An 18,910-nucleotide genomic window follows, 5' to 3' on the forward strand; every position below is an offset into this window, starting at 1 on the left:
GAGGGTCCCCGCGTGCCTTCTCGGGGTGCGCGGGGGGCTGGGGTCCGGCGATCCAGGCGCGGGGTGCGGGTTAAAACGTGGGGACGCCTTCCCCGAGCGCCGCTTGGAGGACCGGCGCGCGGCCGGGTCTTCGCTCCGTGGTCTTCCTCGCCTCGCTGCTGGCTGTCGCTGCCGGGGTCGCCGGAACCACCCCGTCCGGAGAGCGAGGCGTGGAGCCACCTTCTAGCATCCGCGACGCCAAGTCCCCTCTTCTTTGGATCGGGGTGCTTTGACATCTCTTTGAGACGCTTAGGAGCGTGGAAGGGCGAAATGTTTCGTGAGCGCGTAAATGTCTGAGGTGAAGGGGTAACAGCAAACCCAGCTGCTTTGTCCTGTCTTTCTGCGTGTGCAGGCAGAGGTAAATTGCTTTTTAAAAAGAGAAAACCTCAAGCGCTGCGGGGTTGAGACTTTAACGCATACTTTTGCATTCCTGAGGGGATCGTGAGAAAAAAGACAACAAACTCTTAAACTGCTTCTTGTTTTGATTTCCAAAAAACCCCTCAAAAAACCATAAGCCACTAAAATGTCTTATTGAGTTGATGTAAGAACTTACTAGCTTCTTTGCTGTCATGAAGCTTCTGGCCTGTTGGTTAGCTTGAATGTATTCAGGAGTCGTTTATAAGAGTTATACAGAGAGTATTTACACAGGTAAGATGGATCAAGGAGGTTTTGATTTTGAAACAATACCAACACATGTGTGGATGTTTTTTAAAAGTTTGTGAGGACCGGCCAAGGACAAGAGGAAGAAAACCACAACATTAAAAAAAAAAAGTTTGCAAACCATGGGTCATGCCTGTAATCCCAGCACTTTGAGAGGCGGAGGCAAGAGGATTGCCTGAGCTCAGGGATTCGAGACCAACCTGGCCTAACCTTATCTCTACAATAAATCCAAAAAAAAAAATTAGCTGGGCATGGTGGCATGTGCCTGTGGCCATGAGCGTGCTACTGCACTCCAGCCTGGATGACAGAGTGAGACTCTTGACTCCAAAAAAAAGTTTATAGTTGTTCCAAGAAAGTAGAAATTGTATAGAGGTATGAAATAAAACATGCCCCCATTCCATCCCCTCCACTGCCTCAAGTGACCACTGTTGACAGTTTATTTCTAATTCTTTTGGAGGTTGCACTTTGTTTTTTATATTGTTTGATTTTTTTTTCCTGGAGGCGAGATTTTGCTATGTTGCCAGGTTGGTCTCCAACTCCTAACCTCAAAGCCATCCTCCCGCCTCAGCCTCCCAAAATGCTGGGATGACAGGCATGAGCCACCATGTCCGGCTGGAGGTTGCATTTATTACTTTATTTTTTGTATTTTCTACAACTTATTGTGAGGTTATCGACATCAAAACATTCATTTTCATAATTTTCTTCTGTTTATCTGTTTTCTTTTTTTTTGAGTTGGAGTCTCACTCTGTCGCCCCAGGCTGGAGTGCAGTGGCATGCTCACGGCCACCGCAACCTACTAGACTCAGGTGAGCCTTCTGCTCAGCCTTCCAAGTAGCTGGAACTACAGGCATGTGCCACCGTGCCTGGCTAATATTTGATTTATTGTGGAGATGAGGTCTTACCAAGTTGCCCAGACTGGTCTCACACCAGTGGTCTCAGGCAGTCCTCTCACCTCGGCCTCCCAAAGTGCTGAGATTATAGCATGAACCACCATGCCCGGCTATCTGTTTTCTTGAACACGTCTTCATTTTTCCTTCTAAAATGTTACATGTCATACTTGAGACAATGGAGTCATTTTTAAACGCAGCAGCCAAAGGGACATTCATCTGGAGCCACTTACATGCTTCAGTGGTGGGGTGGTCCTAATAGTTTTATCACAGCCATCTTTTTTTTGTTGTTGTTGAGTCGAAATCTCATTCTGTCATCCAGGCTGGAGTGCAGTGGCTTCCAAGTAGTTTCAGCTACAGGCATGCGCCACCATGCCCGGCTATTTTTTTTTTTTTAACTGTAGAGGCAAGGTCTCGCCAAGTTGCCTGGGCTGGTCTCGAACCCTTTGGCTCGTGCGATCTCTTGCCTCAGCCTCCCAAAGTGCTAGGATTACAGGCATGAGCCACAGCGCCCGGCCCACAGCTATCTTTCTACAAGTCTTTGGAAAACATGTGTCAACATGACCTTTACACACTTTGAAAACTCAAAGGCTTTGTCACACCTGAAAGAGCCCAGCCATGGGTCTGCAGGCACCACCCCTCCCTGCCCACATGACTGTCGGCTTCGCAGGAATCTTCCTACCTCAGCGACCATGTGGGGAAGCCCATTTATTACTTTAAAAGTTGTGTTTCTGTTTTGTGATTTACCCACTTTATTTTATTTATTTATTTTTTTGAGTTGGGAGTCTCGCTCTGTTACCCAGGCTGGAGGGCAATGGCACAATCGTTGCTCACTGCATCCTCAAACTCCTGGGCTCAGGCAGTCCTTTCTCTTCAGCTTCCTGAGTAGCTGGGACTACAGGTGTGAGCTAACACTTCCAGCTACCTTTTTTATTTCTTTGTAGAGATGAGGGCTCACCCTGTTGCCCAAGGGGGTCCTGAACTCCTGGGCTCAAGCAATCCTCTCGCCTCTGCCTCCCAAAGTGCTAGCATTACAGGCATGCCTAGCCAGATTTGTTAACTCTAGACAATATCTGAGCTATTCTTTCCACTGAAAGATGAGAAATTCAGCACACATTGCCTTCTGCTGCTTCTCTCCTAGTGCATCTCAATATTTGGTTGTTAAACTGTTATTTTTAGCTGGGCACCGTGGTACATGCCTGTCCTCCCAGCTACTCTGGAGGCTGAGGTGGGAAGATTGCTTGAGCCCAGGAGGTCCAGGCTGCGGTGAGCTATGATTATGCCACTGTACTCCAGCCTGAGTGACTGACCAAGACCATGTCTCTAAAAAAAAATAAAAAACCCAAAAAACCAATGACTATATTTTTAGTTATGCGGGTTGCCTTTATGGCTGTCGGCAATATACGTTCTTATTGAATTGGGGTTGTCTCCAGTGACTCTATGAAAGATGAAGAAATTAGTGCTTCTTTCTTTTTTCCCATTTTTATTAGTTTGACAAATATTAGGGCTACTTAGTAAATTAAAACTATCATAAGCTTCTCCTTTAGAAAGAAATAGAAGTCTGCTGTACTTGAGGGAATACAGATATTTTCTTGGCGTTGCTCCAGTTATTAAAAAGAGGAGCATATGGCCATAACAGCCTTTTTGGTGTTAGGCTAAAATAGTTCCAAGACATGCAAGTTAACATTGTCTTTTAAGACCTATGACATTTTGCTAAGGAAAGATACTAACAACTCCTGGCCTGTCATGGCACTTTTTCTTCAGTGAAAGCTTCCTTGTGGCACCTTCATCTCACAGTTTGTTTAAAGACGTCAGCACTCTCTAAACATACCAATTTCTGTCCTCTGAAATTAGATCAGTTAAGGTTTTATGTTTACATAAACTGAAGATTGTGATGTTGCATAGTCAGCCGCTCATTAATACAGATGAAACTAAAATGAGTCACCGATGAGGATGGTTAATAAACAAGTTGGCTAACTAGAACATCTCCCTGGTTTTAAAACAGAAAAATCTTTCCTTTTTTTTTTTCAGTTGGAATCTCATTCTGTTGCCCAGGCTGGAGTGCAGTGGCACACTCATGGCCACCCCAGCGTTGACCTTCTGGGCTCCAGCGATCCTTCCGCCTCAGCCATCTAAGGAGCTGGAACTACAGGCACGCGCTACCATGCCCGACTAATTTTTTTGTTTATTGTAGAGATGAGGTCTTTGTTGCTCAAGCTGTTCTCGAAACTCTAGGCTCAGACAATCCTCTCACCTCAGCCTCCCAAATTGCTGGGATTATAGGTGTGAGCCACCGCACCCAGCCAAAAATCTTTTCTTTATAACCAGAAATGTGAGGCATTTGAAAAAAGTTTTCTTCCCCCCTAGATCTGCTAAATGGCCATCATCACATAGCTTTCCCTAGCCTTTTCTAACAGTGTTTCTTTCTAGTGAATGTTGAATGTTGTAATAGCTAGAATTGTTCTCTCCCTCCAAAGATGTGTATGGTGTTCTCATTCTGTTAAACTTGATATTAATAAAAACATGATGTCTCTTTAGATATGACATTAAGGTTTTTTTTTTTTGAGTCAGAGTCTCACTCTGTCACCCAGGCTAGAGTGCAGTGGTATACTCCCAGCCACTTCAGCCTCGACCTGCTGGGCTCAGGCCACCCTTCCACCTCAGCTTCCAAGTAGCTGGAACTGCAGACACATGCTACCTGCCCGGCTAGATTTTTTTAACTTATTGTAGAGATGAGGTCTTGCCAAGTGACCCTAGCTGGTCTCAAAGCCTTGGACTCAGGCAGTCCTCTCACCTCGCCTCCCCAAGTGCTGGGATTACAGGCTTGAGCCACTGCGGCTGGCCTTTTTTCCCCCTTAGTTTTTAATCATGAGATTAATAGCATTGAGAATTCAATTTTATTGGAGACCAGCTAAGAATGCCTGTCTCATGGCTTGCATCCCTCATTTCCTGGCATGAGAGCTTTTCAACTATTGGCCTTCTTCAATCATTAGCTACTTAATGGTAGTTTGGAGGAAGAGAAACAGGTTTTGTTGGTTAGTGATAGATTGTCATTGTATGTGCTTATCTTTATACAAAGTTACTTGGTATTATGGGATAGACTTTAACAAAGCAAAGTGTGGACTGCTCACTTCTTTACATTAACACTTAAGGGAAATTTTGCAAAAAGCTTGTAAAAATTATGTTTAAACGCCTGCTGTCAAGCAGTAATAACAATACAGAGGATTCCTAAGGTGCATGACTAGGACTAAGAGCTTGTTAACTCTTTGCTTATTTGGAATGCACAGCTGGTTCAGAGAAGGAGCTTGTAGGGTTTTTCTTCCTGCGAACAAGTCTTGGCAAGGCTTGTTTTTAAAATAATTGCTCGATTGTTTTAGCAACATGCGTCAGTCATGGTTCCAAGGAAGTAAAAGCAGTGTTTTGAGTTGAGGGTTGTGGGGGACGTTAGTTGATTGGCCCTGGATCCAGCACGCACCCACCCACCCATGGGGCAGCAGATCCCTAGCAGAAAGAGAGGGAAGGATAGATCGAGGTGGCCTGGGGCCAAACTGCCAAAACCAAATGAAATTCGAATTAGATGAAATTGCTTATCAGCACTGGGGACTGAAGCTGGGGAAGAGTTTGATGGGGAGGCTGGAAAGGCTGGAACTGACCGAGCCCAAGATCTGAGGGAGCAAAGGGAAAGAAAGCAGCTCTGTGCAGAAAAACGGCCCTTGGAGGTCCCTGCTTCATGGTCGCTTTCTGATGCAATTCCTATTCCCCTTTTGTTGTTGTGGTTGCTTTTGGTTTTTGTTTTTTTTTTGAGTTGGACTCTCACTCGGTCGCCCAGACTGGAGTGCAGTGGCTGCTCCCGGCCACCGCAGCCTCGACCTGCTGGGCTCCAGCGATCCTTCCGCCTTAGCCTTCCAAGCAGCCGGAATTACAGGCACACACTACCACGCCAGGCTGATTTTTGATTTATTGTAGAGATGACGTCTTGAACCTGCGGGCTCAGGCAATCCACTCACTTCAGCCTCCCAAAGACGCGGGATTACAGGCTGAGCCCCCGAGCCCGGCTGTTTTTTGTTTTTGAGTCGGAGTCTCACTCTGTCACCCAGGCTGGAGGCTGGAGGCTGGAGGGCAGTGGCACGCTCCCAGCCACCGCAACCTCCACCTGCTGGGCTCAGGCGATCCTTCTGCCTCAGCCTTCCAGGTAGCTGGAACTACAGGCACACACCACCATGCCTGGCTAATTATTTTGGGTTTGTAGAGATGAGGCCTCGCCAGGTTGCCAGGGTGGTCTCGAACCCGTGGGCTCAGGCAGTCTTCTCACCTCAGCCTCCCAAAGCACTGGGATTATAGGTGTGACCCACCGTGCCTGGCCTGTTGTTTTTTATTTGAATTAAGAAAAGTAGATTGGTTAAAGAGAAGGTAACATAGTGAGGGGCACGACGGGCAGGTCAGCAGCAGGAGTGTCTGCTTCCCCCACTCCCCTTTTTAAGGCAACCGGTGTGTCTGAGTTGGGGGCTTCACTTTGCTGCCCGGGCAAAGTGCCAGGAGCAGTACTACAGCACACCTCAGCCTCAACCTCCTGGGCTCAGGAGATCCTTCCACCTCAGCCTCTCGAGTAGCTTTGACTACAGGTGTGCACCACTGTGCCTGGCTAATCTTTTGATTTTTTTTTGGTCTCCCAGAGTTCTGGGATTACAGGTGTTACCTACTGTTCCTGGCCTGGAGTGTCTGTTCTTTTGTTTGTTTGTTTGTTTGTTTGTTTGAATAGGAGTCTCTGTTGTCCAGGCTGGAGTGCAGTGGCATGCTTATGGTCACTGCAGCCTTGACCTGTTAGGCTCAGGTAGGTGATCCTTCTGCCTCAGCTTTCCAAGTAACTGGAATCACAGGTGTGCACCCCCATGCCTGGCTACTTTTTAAATTTTATTTATTGTAGATATGAGATCTCACCAAGTTGCCCAGACTGATCTCGAACCCCTGAACTCAGGCAGTCTTCTCGCCTCTGCCTCCCAAAGTACTGGGATTACAGGCGTGACCAGCATTATCTGTTGTTTTATGATAGAAATGAACCTAATTGAAACATGACTTTTAAAAATTCCTGTCTTGCTTAGGATTTCAATTATTACCAGACATTATTTAAACTTAGTTTAATAAATATTGCTGAACACTTACTTAGTCCAGGCACACAGTGCTGTTGTAGACACTGGGTGTATAGAGGTAGATAATACATATCTCTGCCTTTGAGGAGCTAAGAGAATTGTAGAAGATAAGACATATCAGAGTTACAGCAGAAACAGTTAAAGTTGAAGATTTTTGTTGGTGTAGGTGGACGTATTTCAACAGATCCTCTGCAGCATGATTTTTTTTCATTCATGGTCATCTTTCCACATCAGGATAGAAAGACAGATAAGTGGATTTTTTTAATAGTTGGTATGTAATATGCTACAATATTGTACAGTAATATTTTTTTTCTGACTGATGAACTCTTTGTCTTCATTAAATCAGTTTCAAATAGTTATGTTGAAGGAAAATCCTTATATTTAATATATATTTTTGCAAACAAAGCCAAAGATATGCTAATCCTAAAATTCTTTTGTGTGTGTGTGTGTGTGTGTTGGAATCTCACTCTGTCGCTCAGGCTGGAGTACAGTGGCACGCTCATGGCCACTGCAGCCTCGACCTACTGGGCTAAGGAGATCCTTCCATTGCAGCCTTTCAAGTAGCTGGAAGTACAGGCATGTGCCACCATGGTCAGCTAATTTTTTGATTTATGGTAGAGATGAGGTCTCACTAAGTTGACCAGGCTGGTCTCAAACCTGTGGGCTCAGGCAGTCCTCTCACCTCGGCCTCCCAAAGTGCTAGGATTATAGGCATAAGCCACTGCACCCCGCCTACCTTAAAATTCTTAATGTAGTTTATCTCAAAAAAAATCCTAGCTGAATCAATTATCATATTGGATATTACAAATAAATTTTTTTTTTCTGAATAGACTATATTCCATTTAGGAGAAAACCTTACATTGAGATAGCAGAAGAACTGAATGTGGTTCTTTTATTTTTTGGGGGGGTTTAGTTTTAAAAACAATTAGTCCTAAAGAAAAACTTCAGATATATATTAGCATATGGGAACATTGAACGCTTAAAGCAGTTTGTCTTCTGAAGCCCAATAACAATTAAGAATGCTTTCCCTCCCTTAAAAAAAAAATCAACTAAAACTATATCCAAATTTGCTCTTTTGGAAATCTTTGTGGTAAAGCAGACTATATTCTGTTAAAGATCATTGGTAAAGTAATTTATGCTAATACTGAAGTTATACCAGAAAAGAAATCACCTGTGCATAATTTATACTTTTAGAATGTAATGTCTTTATTTTGCAGTTCCTTTTAGCTTTGGTACTCTAATAAGGTTCTAGTAGTTGTGGAGTGTTATGAACAGGGTGCTATCCCAATTACGTAGAGAAGTGTTCATATAAAAATATCTTTAATGGCTGGGCTCGGTGGCTCAGCCTGTAATCCCAGCACTTTGGGAGGCCGAGGTGAGAGGACTGCCTGAGCCCACAGGTTTGAGACCAGCCTGGGCAACTTAGTGAGACTAAGTTGGATTGCCTGAACCCATGGGTTCGAGATCTGCCTGGGCAACTTGGCGAGACCTCATCTCTACAATAAATAAACAATTAGCCGGGTATGGTAGCATGCGCCTGTAGTTCCAGCTACTCGGAAGGCTGAGGCGGAAGGATCGCCAGAGCCCAGCCGGTCGAGGCTGTGGTGGCTGGGAGTGGCCCTGCACTCCAGTCTGGGCGATGGAGTGAGATTCCAACTCAAAAAAAAAAAAAAAAATCTTTAATGTTTTAGTGTCTGGAACTTAAGGAGTGGTAGTTGATAAAACATAACTCCTTCATTGAATCTCTCTCTCTCTTTTTTTTTTTTTGAGTAGGAGTCTCACTCTCGCAGAGATTGTTCAGGCTGGTCTTGAATCCATGTCTTAGGCAGTTCTCCCATCTCTGCCTCCCACAGTGCTGGGATTGCAGGCGTGAGCCACTCTTCCCAGCTAACACTTTTCAAAAGCTGTTTTGAGCCGGGCATGGTGACTGAAGCACACCTGTAATCCCAGTACTTTGGGAGGTGGAGGCGAGAAGATTGCCTGAGTCTAGGGGTTCAAGACCAGCTTGGGCAAGTTGGACAGACTTTGTCTCTATAATAAATCAAAAATTAACTGAGCGTGGTAGCGTGTATTTATAGTTCAGCTACTTGGAAAGCTGAGGCGGAAAGATTACATGAGTCCAGCAGGTCGAGACTTGGTGGCCATGAGCATGCCACTGCACTCCTCTGTCCAGTCTGGGCAACACAGTAAGACTTCTCAAAAAAAAAAAAAGCCTGGCCAGGCTCCAGTGGCTCAGCCTGTAATCCCAGCACTTTGGGAGGGTGAAGCAAGTGGATTGCCTGAGCCAGAGGGTTCAAGACCAGCCCAGGGAACTTGGCAAGACCTTGTCTCTGCCATAAATAAAAAATAACTGGGCATGGTAGCATGTGCCTATAGTTTCGGCTACTTGGAAGGGGGAGGCGGAAGGATGGCTGGAGCCCAGCGGGCCAACACTGGGGTGACTGTGAGTGTGCCACTGCACTCCAGCCAGGGTGACGGAGTTAGACTCCAACTCAAAAAAAAAAAGCTGTTTTGTTATATTTGTTGATTATCATGAAAAATGTGAAATCGAGCAGTTCTACATTGTATTATCTTGGCTATGTTTAATTTTTTTGTGGTTACATTCGTAACAAATAATGCAGTTTTCCTTACTTTTTTTAATGTTTAATTGTGGTAAACAACTCCCCGTATAAAATTTACCAACTTAACTATATTTAAGTATATGTTGTTCAATTCCGTTAACTGTATTCATACTGTTGTGCAACCAGTCTTCAGAACTTTTTCATCTTGCAAAGCTGAACTTTGTTTTGTCCGTTAAACTGCTCCCTATTTTCTACTCACTGCCAGCCTCTTGGCAACCACCATTCCATTTTGCTTCTGTGATTTTTTTTCTTTTTTTTTTTGAGTTGGAGTCTCACTCCGTCGCCCAGACTGGAGTGCAGGGGCACGCTCCTAGCCACCGCAGCCTCAACCTGCTGTGCTCCGGTGATCCTTCTGCCTCAGCCTTCCAAGTACTCAGAACTACAGGCACATGCTACCATGCCTGACGAATTTTTGATTTATTGTAGAGATGAGGTCTCACCAAGTTGCCCAGGTGGGTCTCGAACCCACAGGCTCAGGCAGTCCACTCACCTCAGCCTCCCAAAGCGCCGGATTACAGGCTGAACCACCGAGTTCGGCCTGTTTCTGTGAATTTAACTCCTCTAGATATATCAGTAAAATCTTACAGTGTTTGGGGTTTTTTTTTTTTTTGTCCCGATTATGTCACTTAGCACAACGCCCTCAAGCTACATTCATGTTTCAGAACTTCCTTTTTTGCTGGGTGTGGGGCATGGGTCTGTAGTCCTGGCCTCTAGAACTAACTAAATACATTTTTGCTCGTTATGAGAACAGACTGAGGCATATGCTTGGGTGATTTCTGCTGTAGAAAGAGGTATCTCAGGAGATAAGCATGCGGTTTTATCCTGGAGTGTTCTTTAAATTGATTGGCTGTGGATAGAAGGGAAGGAATCCAGTTGTCTTATTCAGTTTGTTTGTGCTCCTGTAGCTAAATACCCGAGACTGGCTAATTCATAAGGACTAGAAATGTGGGTCTCACCGTTCTGGAGTCTGGAAAGTCCAAGGTCAATGTGCCCGCAGGTTTGTTGTCTGGTGAGAGTTTTTCCTTCCAAGATGGTGCTTGGTTGCTGCACCATCCGCACGTGGTAGAAGCGCCTTGGAAGGGCCAGAAAAGGCCTCCGCTGGTTTCTTTTAGCCCTTTTATAAGGCTTTAATCTGTTGATAAGTTTCCCTCTGATTTTATCACTTCTCTACATGCTTCACCTTTTTTTTCAGCTAGAGTCTCACTGTGTTGCTCAGGCTGCAGTGCAGTGGCATGCTCACGGCCACCACAGCCTCGGCCTCCTGGGCTCAGGCTGTCATTCTGCCTCAGCCTTCCAAGTAGCTGGTGGCGGGAACTACAGGCATGCACCACCATGCCCAGCTAATTTTTTGATATATTGTAGAGATGGTGTCTCGCCAAGTTGCCCAGGCTGGTCTCGAACCCATGAGCTCAGGCAGTTCTTTCACCTTGGCTTCCCGTGCCTCTTAATATCACCGAATGAGGATGAACTTTTCTTTCTTTCTTTGTTTTGAAGCAGAGTCTTGCTCTGTCGCTCAGGCTATAATGCAGTGGCGCAATCATAACTTACTGCAGTCTCAAACTTGTGGGCTCAAGTGATCCTCCTGCCTTAGCCTCCCGGTTGGCTGGGACTACCTGCTCGTGCCAGCATGCCCAGCTGATTTTCTTCCTCATGAATCCAGTGTTTTTATTTAATTGTTATTACTATTTTTTAAACTGGGGAAAATAGGTTTATTAAAGGAAAGATACATCGTGAAGGGCACAACCAGCAGGACAGCAACAAGAGTGCTACCCATTTTTATTTTTAAGCCGTTATTGAATATTGGTGTCTAAATTTTTACTGTGCAGAAATAGTGTGTTGAAAGCAATGTGTATTGATGCCTACACAAAATACCTGAAGCCCATCACATTGTTAAATATTCGACAGTGTGTAGAGCATTATTATTTTTTATCATTTTCAAACAGACAACTCCTTTTCTTTTTCAGGGATATCATGATAACACATTTTGAACCTTCCATCTCCTTCGAGGGCCTCTGCAGTGAGGTTCGAGACATGTGTTCTTTTGACAATGAACAACTTTTCACCATGAAATGGATAGATGAGGAAGGTGAGTGGTAAAGGAGGGGCATGTGGAAACATCTTACTGAAGGTCTTAATTGGTCGTTTGTTTTAAAACATAAGAGTCCTAATAGTTTTGTTTGTTTGTTCATTTTCTGAGTCAGAATCTCACTCTGTTGCCCAAGCTGGAGTACCCTGCCACACTCGCGGCCACCGTAGCCTTGACTGATGAACTCAGGCGATCCTTCTGCGTTAGCCTTCCAAGTAGCTGGAACTACAGGCATGCGCCACCACACCAGCTAATTTTTTCTGACTGACTGTACAGATGAGGTCTTGCCAAGGTACCCAGGCTGGTCTCAAGCCCTTGGACTCAGGCAGTTCTCTTGCTTCCGCCTTCTAAAGTGCTGGGATTATAGGTGTGAGCCACTATACCTGGCAGTTCTAATAGATTTGAAGGGGAAATATGTGTTAGAAACTTAATGCCATTGTCATATTTTCTTTAAGATTTTAATTGACTAGGCACGGTGTAATTCTGTAATCCTAGAATTTTGGGAGGCTGAGATGGGAGGATTGCTTGAGGCAACATAGTGAGACTTGTCTCTACAAAAAATGAAAAGATTAGCCGGGTATGGTGGTGTATGTCCATAGTCCCAGCTACATGGGAGTCTGAGATGGAAAGATCACCTGCACTCAGGAGGTTGACGCTGCTGTGATTGTGCCCCTGCCCTCCAGCCCGGGTGACAGGGTGAGACCTTGACTTTAAAAAAAAATAGGCTTATAAATTAAAAGAATGTGGAAGAGTACAATCTTTGCTTAACTCTTTTTACCCCCAAATGAAGTGAAAATAACTTTATTTCTTTTTTCAGCGTAAGTTAGGCATCTCAGCAAAAGTGACGTTTTACTTTAATTTTTAATATGCGTTGTCTTATATTTTAATTTAAGAGTTTCTCTATGTTTTAACCTTTTTTTTTTTTTTTTTTTTGAGTTGGAGTCTCACTCTGTCGCCCAGACTGGAGTGCAGTGGCCGCCACCACAGGCTCAACCTGCCGGGCTCCAGTGATCCTTCCGCCTCAGCCTTCCAAGTAGCCGGAATTACAGGCATGCGCTACCACGCCCAGCTGATTTTTTGATTTATTGTAGAGATGAGGTCTCGCTGCCCAGGCGGGTCTGGAACCCGCGGGCTCAGGCAATCCACTCACCTCAGTCTCCCAAAGGCGCGGGATTACAGGCTGAGCCACCGAGCCCAGCTCTATGTTTTAACCTTAAAGAAAATGTTATAGAATGAAAGTGATTGTGACAAACATTATTTTTAAATGATGGGAAAAACTTGATATCTCGATAACTTGTAGTCAGAAAACACTTATAAAATGTCTGTGTGGGCTGGGTGCAGTGGCTCATGCCTGTAATCCCAGCACTCTGGGAAGCCAAAAGGGAGAATCACTTGAGCCCAGGAGTTCAAGACCAGCCTGCAACATAGTGAAACCTCGTTTTCACAAAAAAATCGAAAACTTAGCAGGGTATAGTGGCATACACATGTAGTCCTAGCTACTCCAGAGGTTGAGGCAGGAGGATTGCCTGCTTGCCCAGACTGGAGTACAGTGGCACACTGTTCATGACCACCGTAGCCTCGACCTGCTGGGCTCAGGCGATCCTTCCATCTCAGCCTTCCAAGTAGCGGAACTGCAGGCGTGCACCACCACACCCAGATAATTTTTTTATTTATTGTAGAGATAAGGTCTCACCATGTTGCCCAGGCTGGGATGGAATCTGCGGGATCAGGCAATCCTCTTGCCTCTGCCTCCCACAGTGGTGGGATTACAGGCGTGAGTACCATGCCTGGCTTAAATAAAGTTTTTAAAAGTTCCTCTAAAGTAATCCATGTTCACTGTTCCGGAAGAAAAATAGTACACAAATGTTTGAAATTGACAAAGAAGTTCCCTGTTTTTCCTTCTTTTTCTTTCCTCCCTTATCAAGTCCAGTCATAAGAGAAGAACCATTGGTAACAGTGTATGTTCTTCAAGATTTTTTTTTTTTTTTTGAGTTGGAGTCTCACTCTGTCACCCAGGCTGGAGTGCAGTGGCACGCTCACGGCCACCCCAACGTTGAGCCGCTGTGCTCACGCGATCCTTCACCTCAGCCTTCCAAGTAGCTGGGACTACAGGCATGTGCCATCATGCCCAGCTTATTTTTCTTGATTTGTTGTAGAGATGAGGACTCGTCAAGTTGCCCAGGCTGGCCTCGAACCCGTGGGTTCAGGCAATCCCCTCACCTCGATCTCCCAAAGTCCTGGGATTATAGGCGTAAGCCACCACACCTGGCCTTATAGTATCCTTTTACTTTGTTTTGTCTTTTCTTGGAGAGTTCTGTTTTCAAATTGTCATGTCTGTCTCTTTCTTGTCATTCGGGTCTTAACTCAAATGTCATATCTTCCAAGGAACCTGCTTATCCCTGTTCACTTTGTAGCTTCTTACTGTGTTTTTTGTTTCATATTTTTAGTGGTTGTGTTTTTATTGTTTGGTAGAATGTAAGCTCCCTGAGAGCAGAGATTGTCTGTTTTATTCATGTTGGAGTATGCTTAAAAAATATTTGGATTTTTTGATTCATCTAAAACATATTAAATAGATTGTGACTTGTGTCTGGAATCCCAGCTGCTTGGGAGGCTGAGGAAGGAGGATCGCTTTAGCCCAGAAGTTCAAGGCTGCAGTAAATTATGGTTGGGCAACAGGGTGAGACCCTGTCTCAAAAAAAAAAAGTTGTGAATTGTGCGAAAGGCTAATAGCGAGCCTTTCTGTGGTTAAATTTTTCTGTTATTGCAGACATAAGCGTTGGGAATTGCTCTTTATTCTGTTGTTTTCACAAAGTAATAGTACACATAATAGATGCGCATACTAAATTAACTTAATTTTTGGCGAACAGTCTTGTTTTTTTTGAAGACACAGGTCTTTCTCTGTTACCCAGGCTGGAGTACAGTGGAGCACCAACATAGCTTACTGCAACCTCGGTCTCCTGGACTCAAGCAGTCCTCCCATCTCAGCTGACTGAGTAACGGGCGACAGGAACACGCCACCATGCCTGGCTGATCCTGTTCTATGGAGAGGGGTCTTCCTTTGTTGCCCAGGCTAGTCTCCAACTCCTGACCTCAAGGGATCTTCCCACTTTGGCCTCCCAAAGTGCCAGGATTATAAGTGTGAGCCACTGTGCCTTGCCAGTCTTATCTTCTTACAAAAAAATTTTTTTTGAGTTGAGGTCTCACTCTGTTACCCAGGCTGGAGTACAGTGGCACACTCACCACCACTGCAGCTGCGATTCTTTTGCCTCAACCTTCCAAGTAGCTGGAACTACAGGCACGTGCCACCATGTCCGGCTAATTTTTTGATTTATGATTGAGACAAGGTCTCACCAAGTTGCCCAGGCTGGTCTTGAATCCCTGGGCTCTCGCCTCTGCCTCCCAAACTGGTGAGATTGTGGGTGTGAGACACTGTGCCCAGCTTCTTATCTTCTTATAATGAAATTTTTAGTTCTTTTTTCCTAAGTAACTGTTAGGTGTTGTGATTTTTCTGGAGAAAACGATGAAACTGCAAAGTTTGCCTTGTTAAGTAAAAGGTTAAATTTTTCATTAAGTTCTGTTGATTCCCATGTGATCCTTCTTACCTTGCTTAATTTTGTTCCCAATCTTAATTTTAGAGCCAATAGTAATTAGTTTTGTTACTTTCAATTATTTTTCAGATATAATTTTTTCGCCTTTGTTTTTAATCATGTAGGCATTGGAGCATACTGATCAGTAGAAAAAACTTAATGGATTAATCAAAACAGGACTATAATTTGATTTTTCTGGCATATAAGAAATACCATACTAGTAGCCAGACATGTAATTATAAGATGTTATGTTCATAAGATCATAAGCTTGCTTCATCTCTTTAAACAGATTTGACACAGCTGCCCTTTTTCCTTATACTCAAAGCCAGTTTTACTGATTTGTTTTTATGTGGAAAAACTGGTTTGCTTAATCTAACTAAACTTTATAGAATGAGTAGTAATTTTGTAAGCATCATTATCCTCTTCCCCTTCCCATATATTCTTGCAAAGTGAGACTGGGGCAGAAAATGACATACGGCTTTTTTTTTTTGAGTCAGAGTCTCACTCTGTCGCATGCTCGTGGCCACCGTAACCTCGACCTGTTGGGCTCAGGGGATCCTTCTGCCTCAGCCTACCAAGTAGCTGGAACTGTAGGTGCATGCCACCATGCCCAGGTAATTTTTAAAAAATTTATTGTAGAGATCTCGCCAAGTTGCCCCAGCTGGTCTCCAACCCCTGGGCTCAGGGAATCCTCTCGCCTCTGCCTCCCAAAGTGCTGGGATTACAGTCATGAGCCACTGCCCCCAGCCTTTTTAAAAAAAAATTAAACAAATGTGACTTTTCAGTTTTCCATATTTTTTTGTTGTATTTTTAATTGACAAATAATAATTGCATATGTTTATGGGGTACAGTGTGATGTTTTGGTACATGTGCACATTGTGGATGACAAAATTAGACTAACATCCATTTTCTCAAATATTTATTATTTATGAGAGCATATAAAATCTACTTTTTGTGGAAACACAAAATGTATGTGTATTTTGCAATATATGATACATCATTAATTGTAGTCACCATGTTGTGCAGTACATTTTCAGAACTTACTCCTGTCTAACCACTACCTTCTACCCTTGTTTCTTTTTATTTTATTTTTTACAGGCGACGAGGTCTTGCTGTGTTTCCCAGGCTGGTCTCGAACTCCTGGGCTCCAGCAATCCTCCTGCCTCGGCTTCTCAAGATACTGGGTATGAGATACTTGTACACCTTGTACCATTTGACTAGCATCTCTCTCTCTCGCCTTTCCTGTCCATCCTACCCCCCAGCCTCTGATGACTGCTGTTGTACTCTCTACAACTTTGAAAACATTTTAATCCTTCTTCCTTTTTTTCTTTTCTGCTCAGTATGATCCGCAGGAAACTACTCTCTACTTCTGTGAGTTCAACATTATGATGATTATTATGATGATGATTATTTTGTGTCAGAGTCTTGCTCTGTCATCAGGCTGGAGTGCAGCGGCTCGCTCATGGCCATCGCAGCCTTGGCCTGCTGGGCTCAGGCGGTCCTTGCGCCTGAGTAGCTGGAACCACAGGCATGTGCCACCATGCCTGGCTTTTTTTTTTTTTAATTTATTGTGGAGACACGGTCTCGCTAAATGGCTCAGTTTGGTCTCAAACCCCTGAGCTCAGGCAGTCCTCTCACCTTCGCTTTTCAAAGTGCTGGGATTACTGGCATGGGCCACTGTGCCCGGCTAAGTTCATCATTTTTAGATATCACATACCTGTGAGATCATGTAATATTTGTCCTTCTGTGCCTAGCTTATTTCACTTAGTATAATGTCCTCTTGGTTCATCTAGGTTGTTGAAAATGACAGAATTTCCTGCCTTTTTAGGTCTGAATAGTATTCCATTTTGCATATATGTCACATTTTAAAAAATCTATTCATCCACCAGGCTCGGTGTCTCACTTTTGTAATCCCAGCACTTTGGGAGGTGGAGGTGAGAGGATTGCCTGAGTCTAGGGGTTTGAGACCAGCCTGGGCAACTTGGTTAGACCTTGTCTCTACAGTTAATCAAAAATTAGCCAGGTATGGTGGCACCTGTCTGTAGTTCCAGCTACTTGGAAGGCTGATATGGAAGGATCGCCTGAGCCCAGCAGGTCAAGGCTGAGGTGACCATGAGTGTGCCACTGCACTCCAGTGTGAGCGACAGAGGGAAACTCCAACTCAAAAAAGAAAAAAACTAAAAATAAACACTGGAACTACAGGCGCACACTACCGTGCCCAGCTAATTTTTTTTTTTAATTTATTGTGGAGACGAGGTCTTGCCAAGTTGCCGGGGCTGGTCTCGAACCCATGGGCTCAGGCATTCCCCTCGCCTTGGCCTCTCAAAGTGCTGGGATGACAGGCTGAGCCACCGAGCCTGGCCGCTTGATATCTTTTGAAGACTGTCAGTGCCTGCTCATCCCTGGAAGGTTTTCCTGCACTTGGTGGAGTGCAGTACCCAAGTTATAAGATAGCTGACTTAGCCCGGTCCCCAAGTACTTCTCTTAGGTCTGGCCTCTGCCCCAGCTCTGATCTTTAGGCAGAAATTAGTCCCAGTAAATTCTGACTGCTGCCCTAACACACAAGGCTGTGTGGACATCAGAGAGGCGAACGGATTAGCCTGTGGGCCCCCTGGGAGAAACCCCTTGCAGTCGACCGACTTCAGAGGTAGGTATGACGTTGTGGCGTAGTAAAAAACATGCATTTGATCTTCATCTCTGGTTCCTGGCCCAGGGTGCCTAAAACCCTTAGGCTTTCCTGAGTGATAGAAGAGAGAGGAGCATCCTTTGTGATTTCGGATCAGCCCCTTTCGCCCAACCTGCGTTTGTCCCAGTGAGGTGGCTCTTGGAGGATGGGGGTGGTGGGGACTGGAGATTGAGCTGATCATCAGTGGCCAGTGATTTAATCAGTCACGCGCATGTCATGGGGCCTCCTTTAAAACCCAAAACGAAGGGGTTTGGGGAGCTTCTTGCTTGGCGAACACGTGAGCTGCTGAGAGGGAGGTACACCCAGAGAGGGCAGGAAGCTCTCTGTCCCCCACACACCTCGCCCTGTGTACTCTTCATCTGGCTGCTTATTGGTGTCCTTCATAAGAAATGGGAAGTAGTCTAGTGTTTCCCAGAGTTTTCAGGAGCAGATCGTTGAACCCAAGGAGGGGGCTGAGGGGGTTGTGGGTGCGGTGACCAGGGAAGCCTCTGAAGGGGCACTGGAAAAGCAGCCCACAGAAGACGGATCCATTATGGGAGAGGCGTCCACATTTTATTAGCATTTACACAGGGAGAGCCTCGGAGTGATTGCCCATTCCCCAGCAGGGCTCAGGAACTTACGGGCTACCCTGGCAAAACAGATTATGGAGGTGGGGGAGGAATTCTATGGAGGAGATTACTGGAGAGGACAAATGGATCAGGGAGCAGAGAGATTAACTTGTGCACTATCTTGTGAAAGGTCTTTTCAGAGAGATTACGTTCTTGGTCTTCCAGGGAGGGGAAGAAAAGACAATTGCTCTCCGTGGTGGATCTGCATTAGGCAGATGAGGGAATTTAAGAGAACTTTATTCTGGCTTTGGGAGAAGGTCAGAGAGACCTTGAGGGTTTGGTTTCCGAGCCCCCCAGTCTGTAGCCAACTCAGACAGAATCACGGGTTACTTGGGGACCCACTATTTGCAGTTGGCATTATGAGGCAAGAGAGGCTGTAGCCACCTGATAGGGTGCTGGGACTCTTAGGCCCCCTCAGCTTCTCCTTTTTAATATTTTTTTATTTTTTATTTTATTTTATTTTATTTTATTTTGAGTTGGAGTCTCACTCTGTCGCCCAGACGGAGTGTGGTGGCCGGGAGCGGCCACTGCAGCCTCGACCTGCTGGGCTCCGGCGATCCTTCCGCCTCAGCCTTCCAAGTAGCTGGAG

At 45.0% G+C, this 18,910-nt stretch overlaps 1 protein-coding gene across 1 annotated transcript in view; it reads left to right on the top strand.

Moving 5' to 3' along the window:
* The first annotated feature begins 2,146 nt into the window (after nt 1-2,146).
* The window catches only part of PRKCI (protein kinase C iota), a 71,066-nt gene continuing 54,302 nt past the window's right edge, over nt 2,147-18,910 (top strand). The window contains exons 1-2 of the mRNA XM_008053078.2: nt 2,147-2,280; nt 11,319-11,440. Coding sequence (XP_008051269.2) covers nt 2,147-2,280; nt 11,319-11,440 — 256 coding nt within the window. The remainder of the gene's footprint in view (nt 2,281-11,318; nt 11,441-18,910) is intronic.

Source organism: Carlito syrichta, unplaced genomic scaffold, assembly GCF_000164805.1.
Source record: "Carlito syrichta isolate Samal-C Ts95f unplaced genomic scaffold, Tarsius_syrichta-2.0.1 Scaffold287813, whole genome shotgun sequence".
NCBI lineage: Eukaryota > Metazoa > Chordata > Mammalia > Primates > Tarsiidae > Carlito > Carlito syrichta.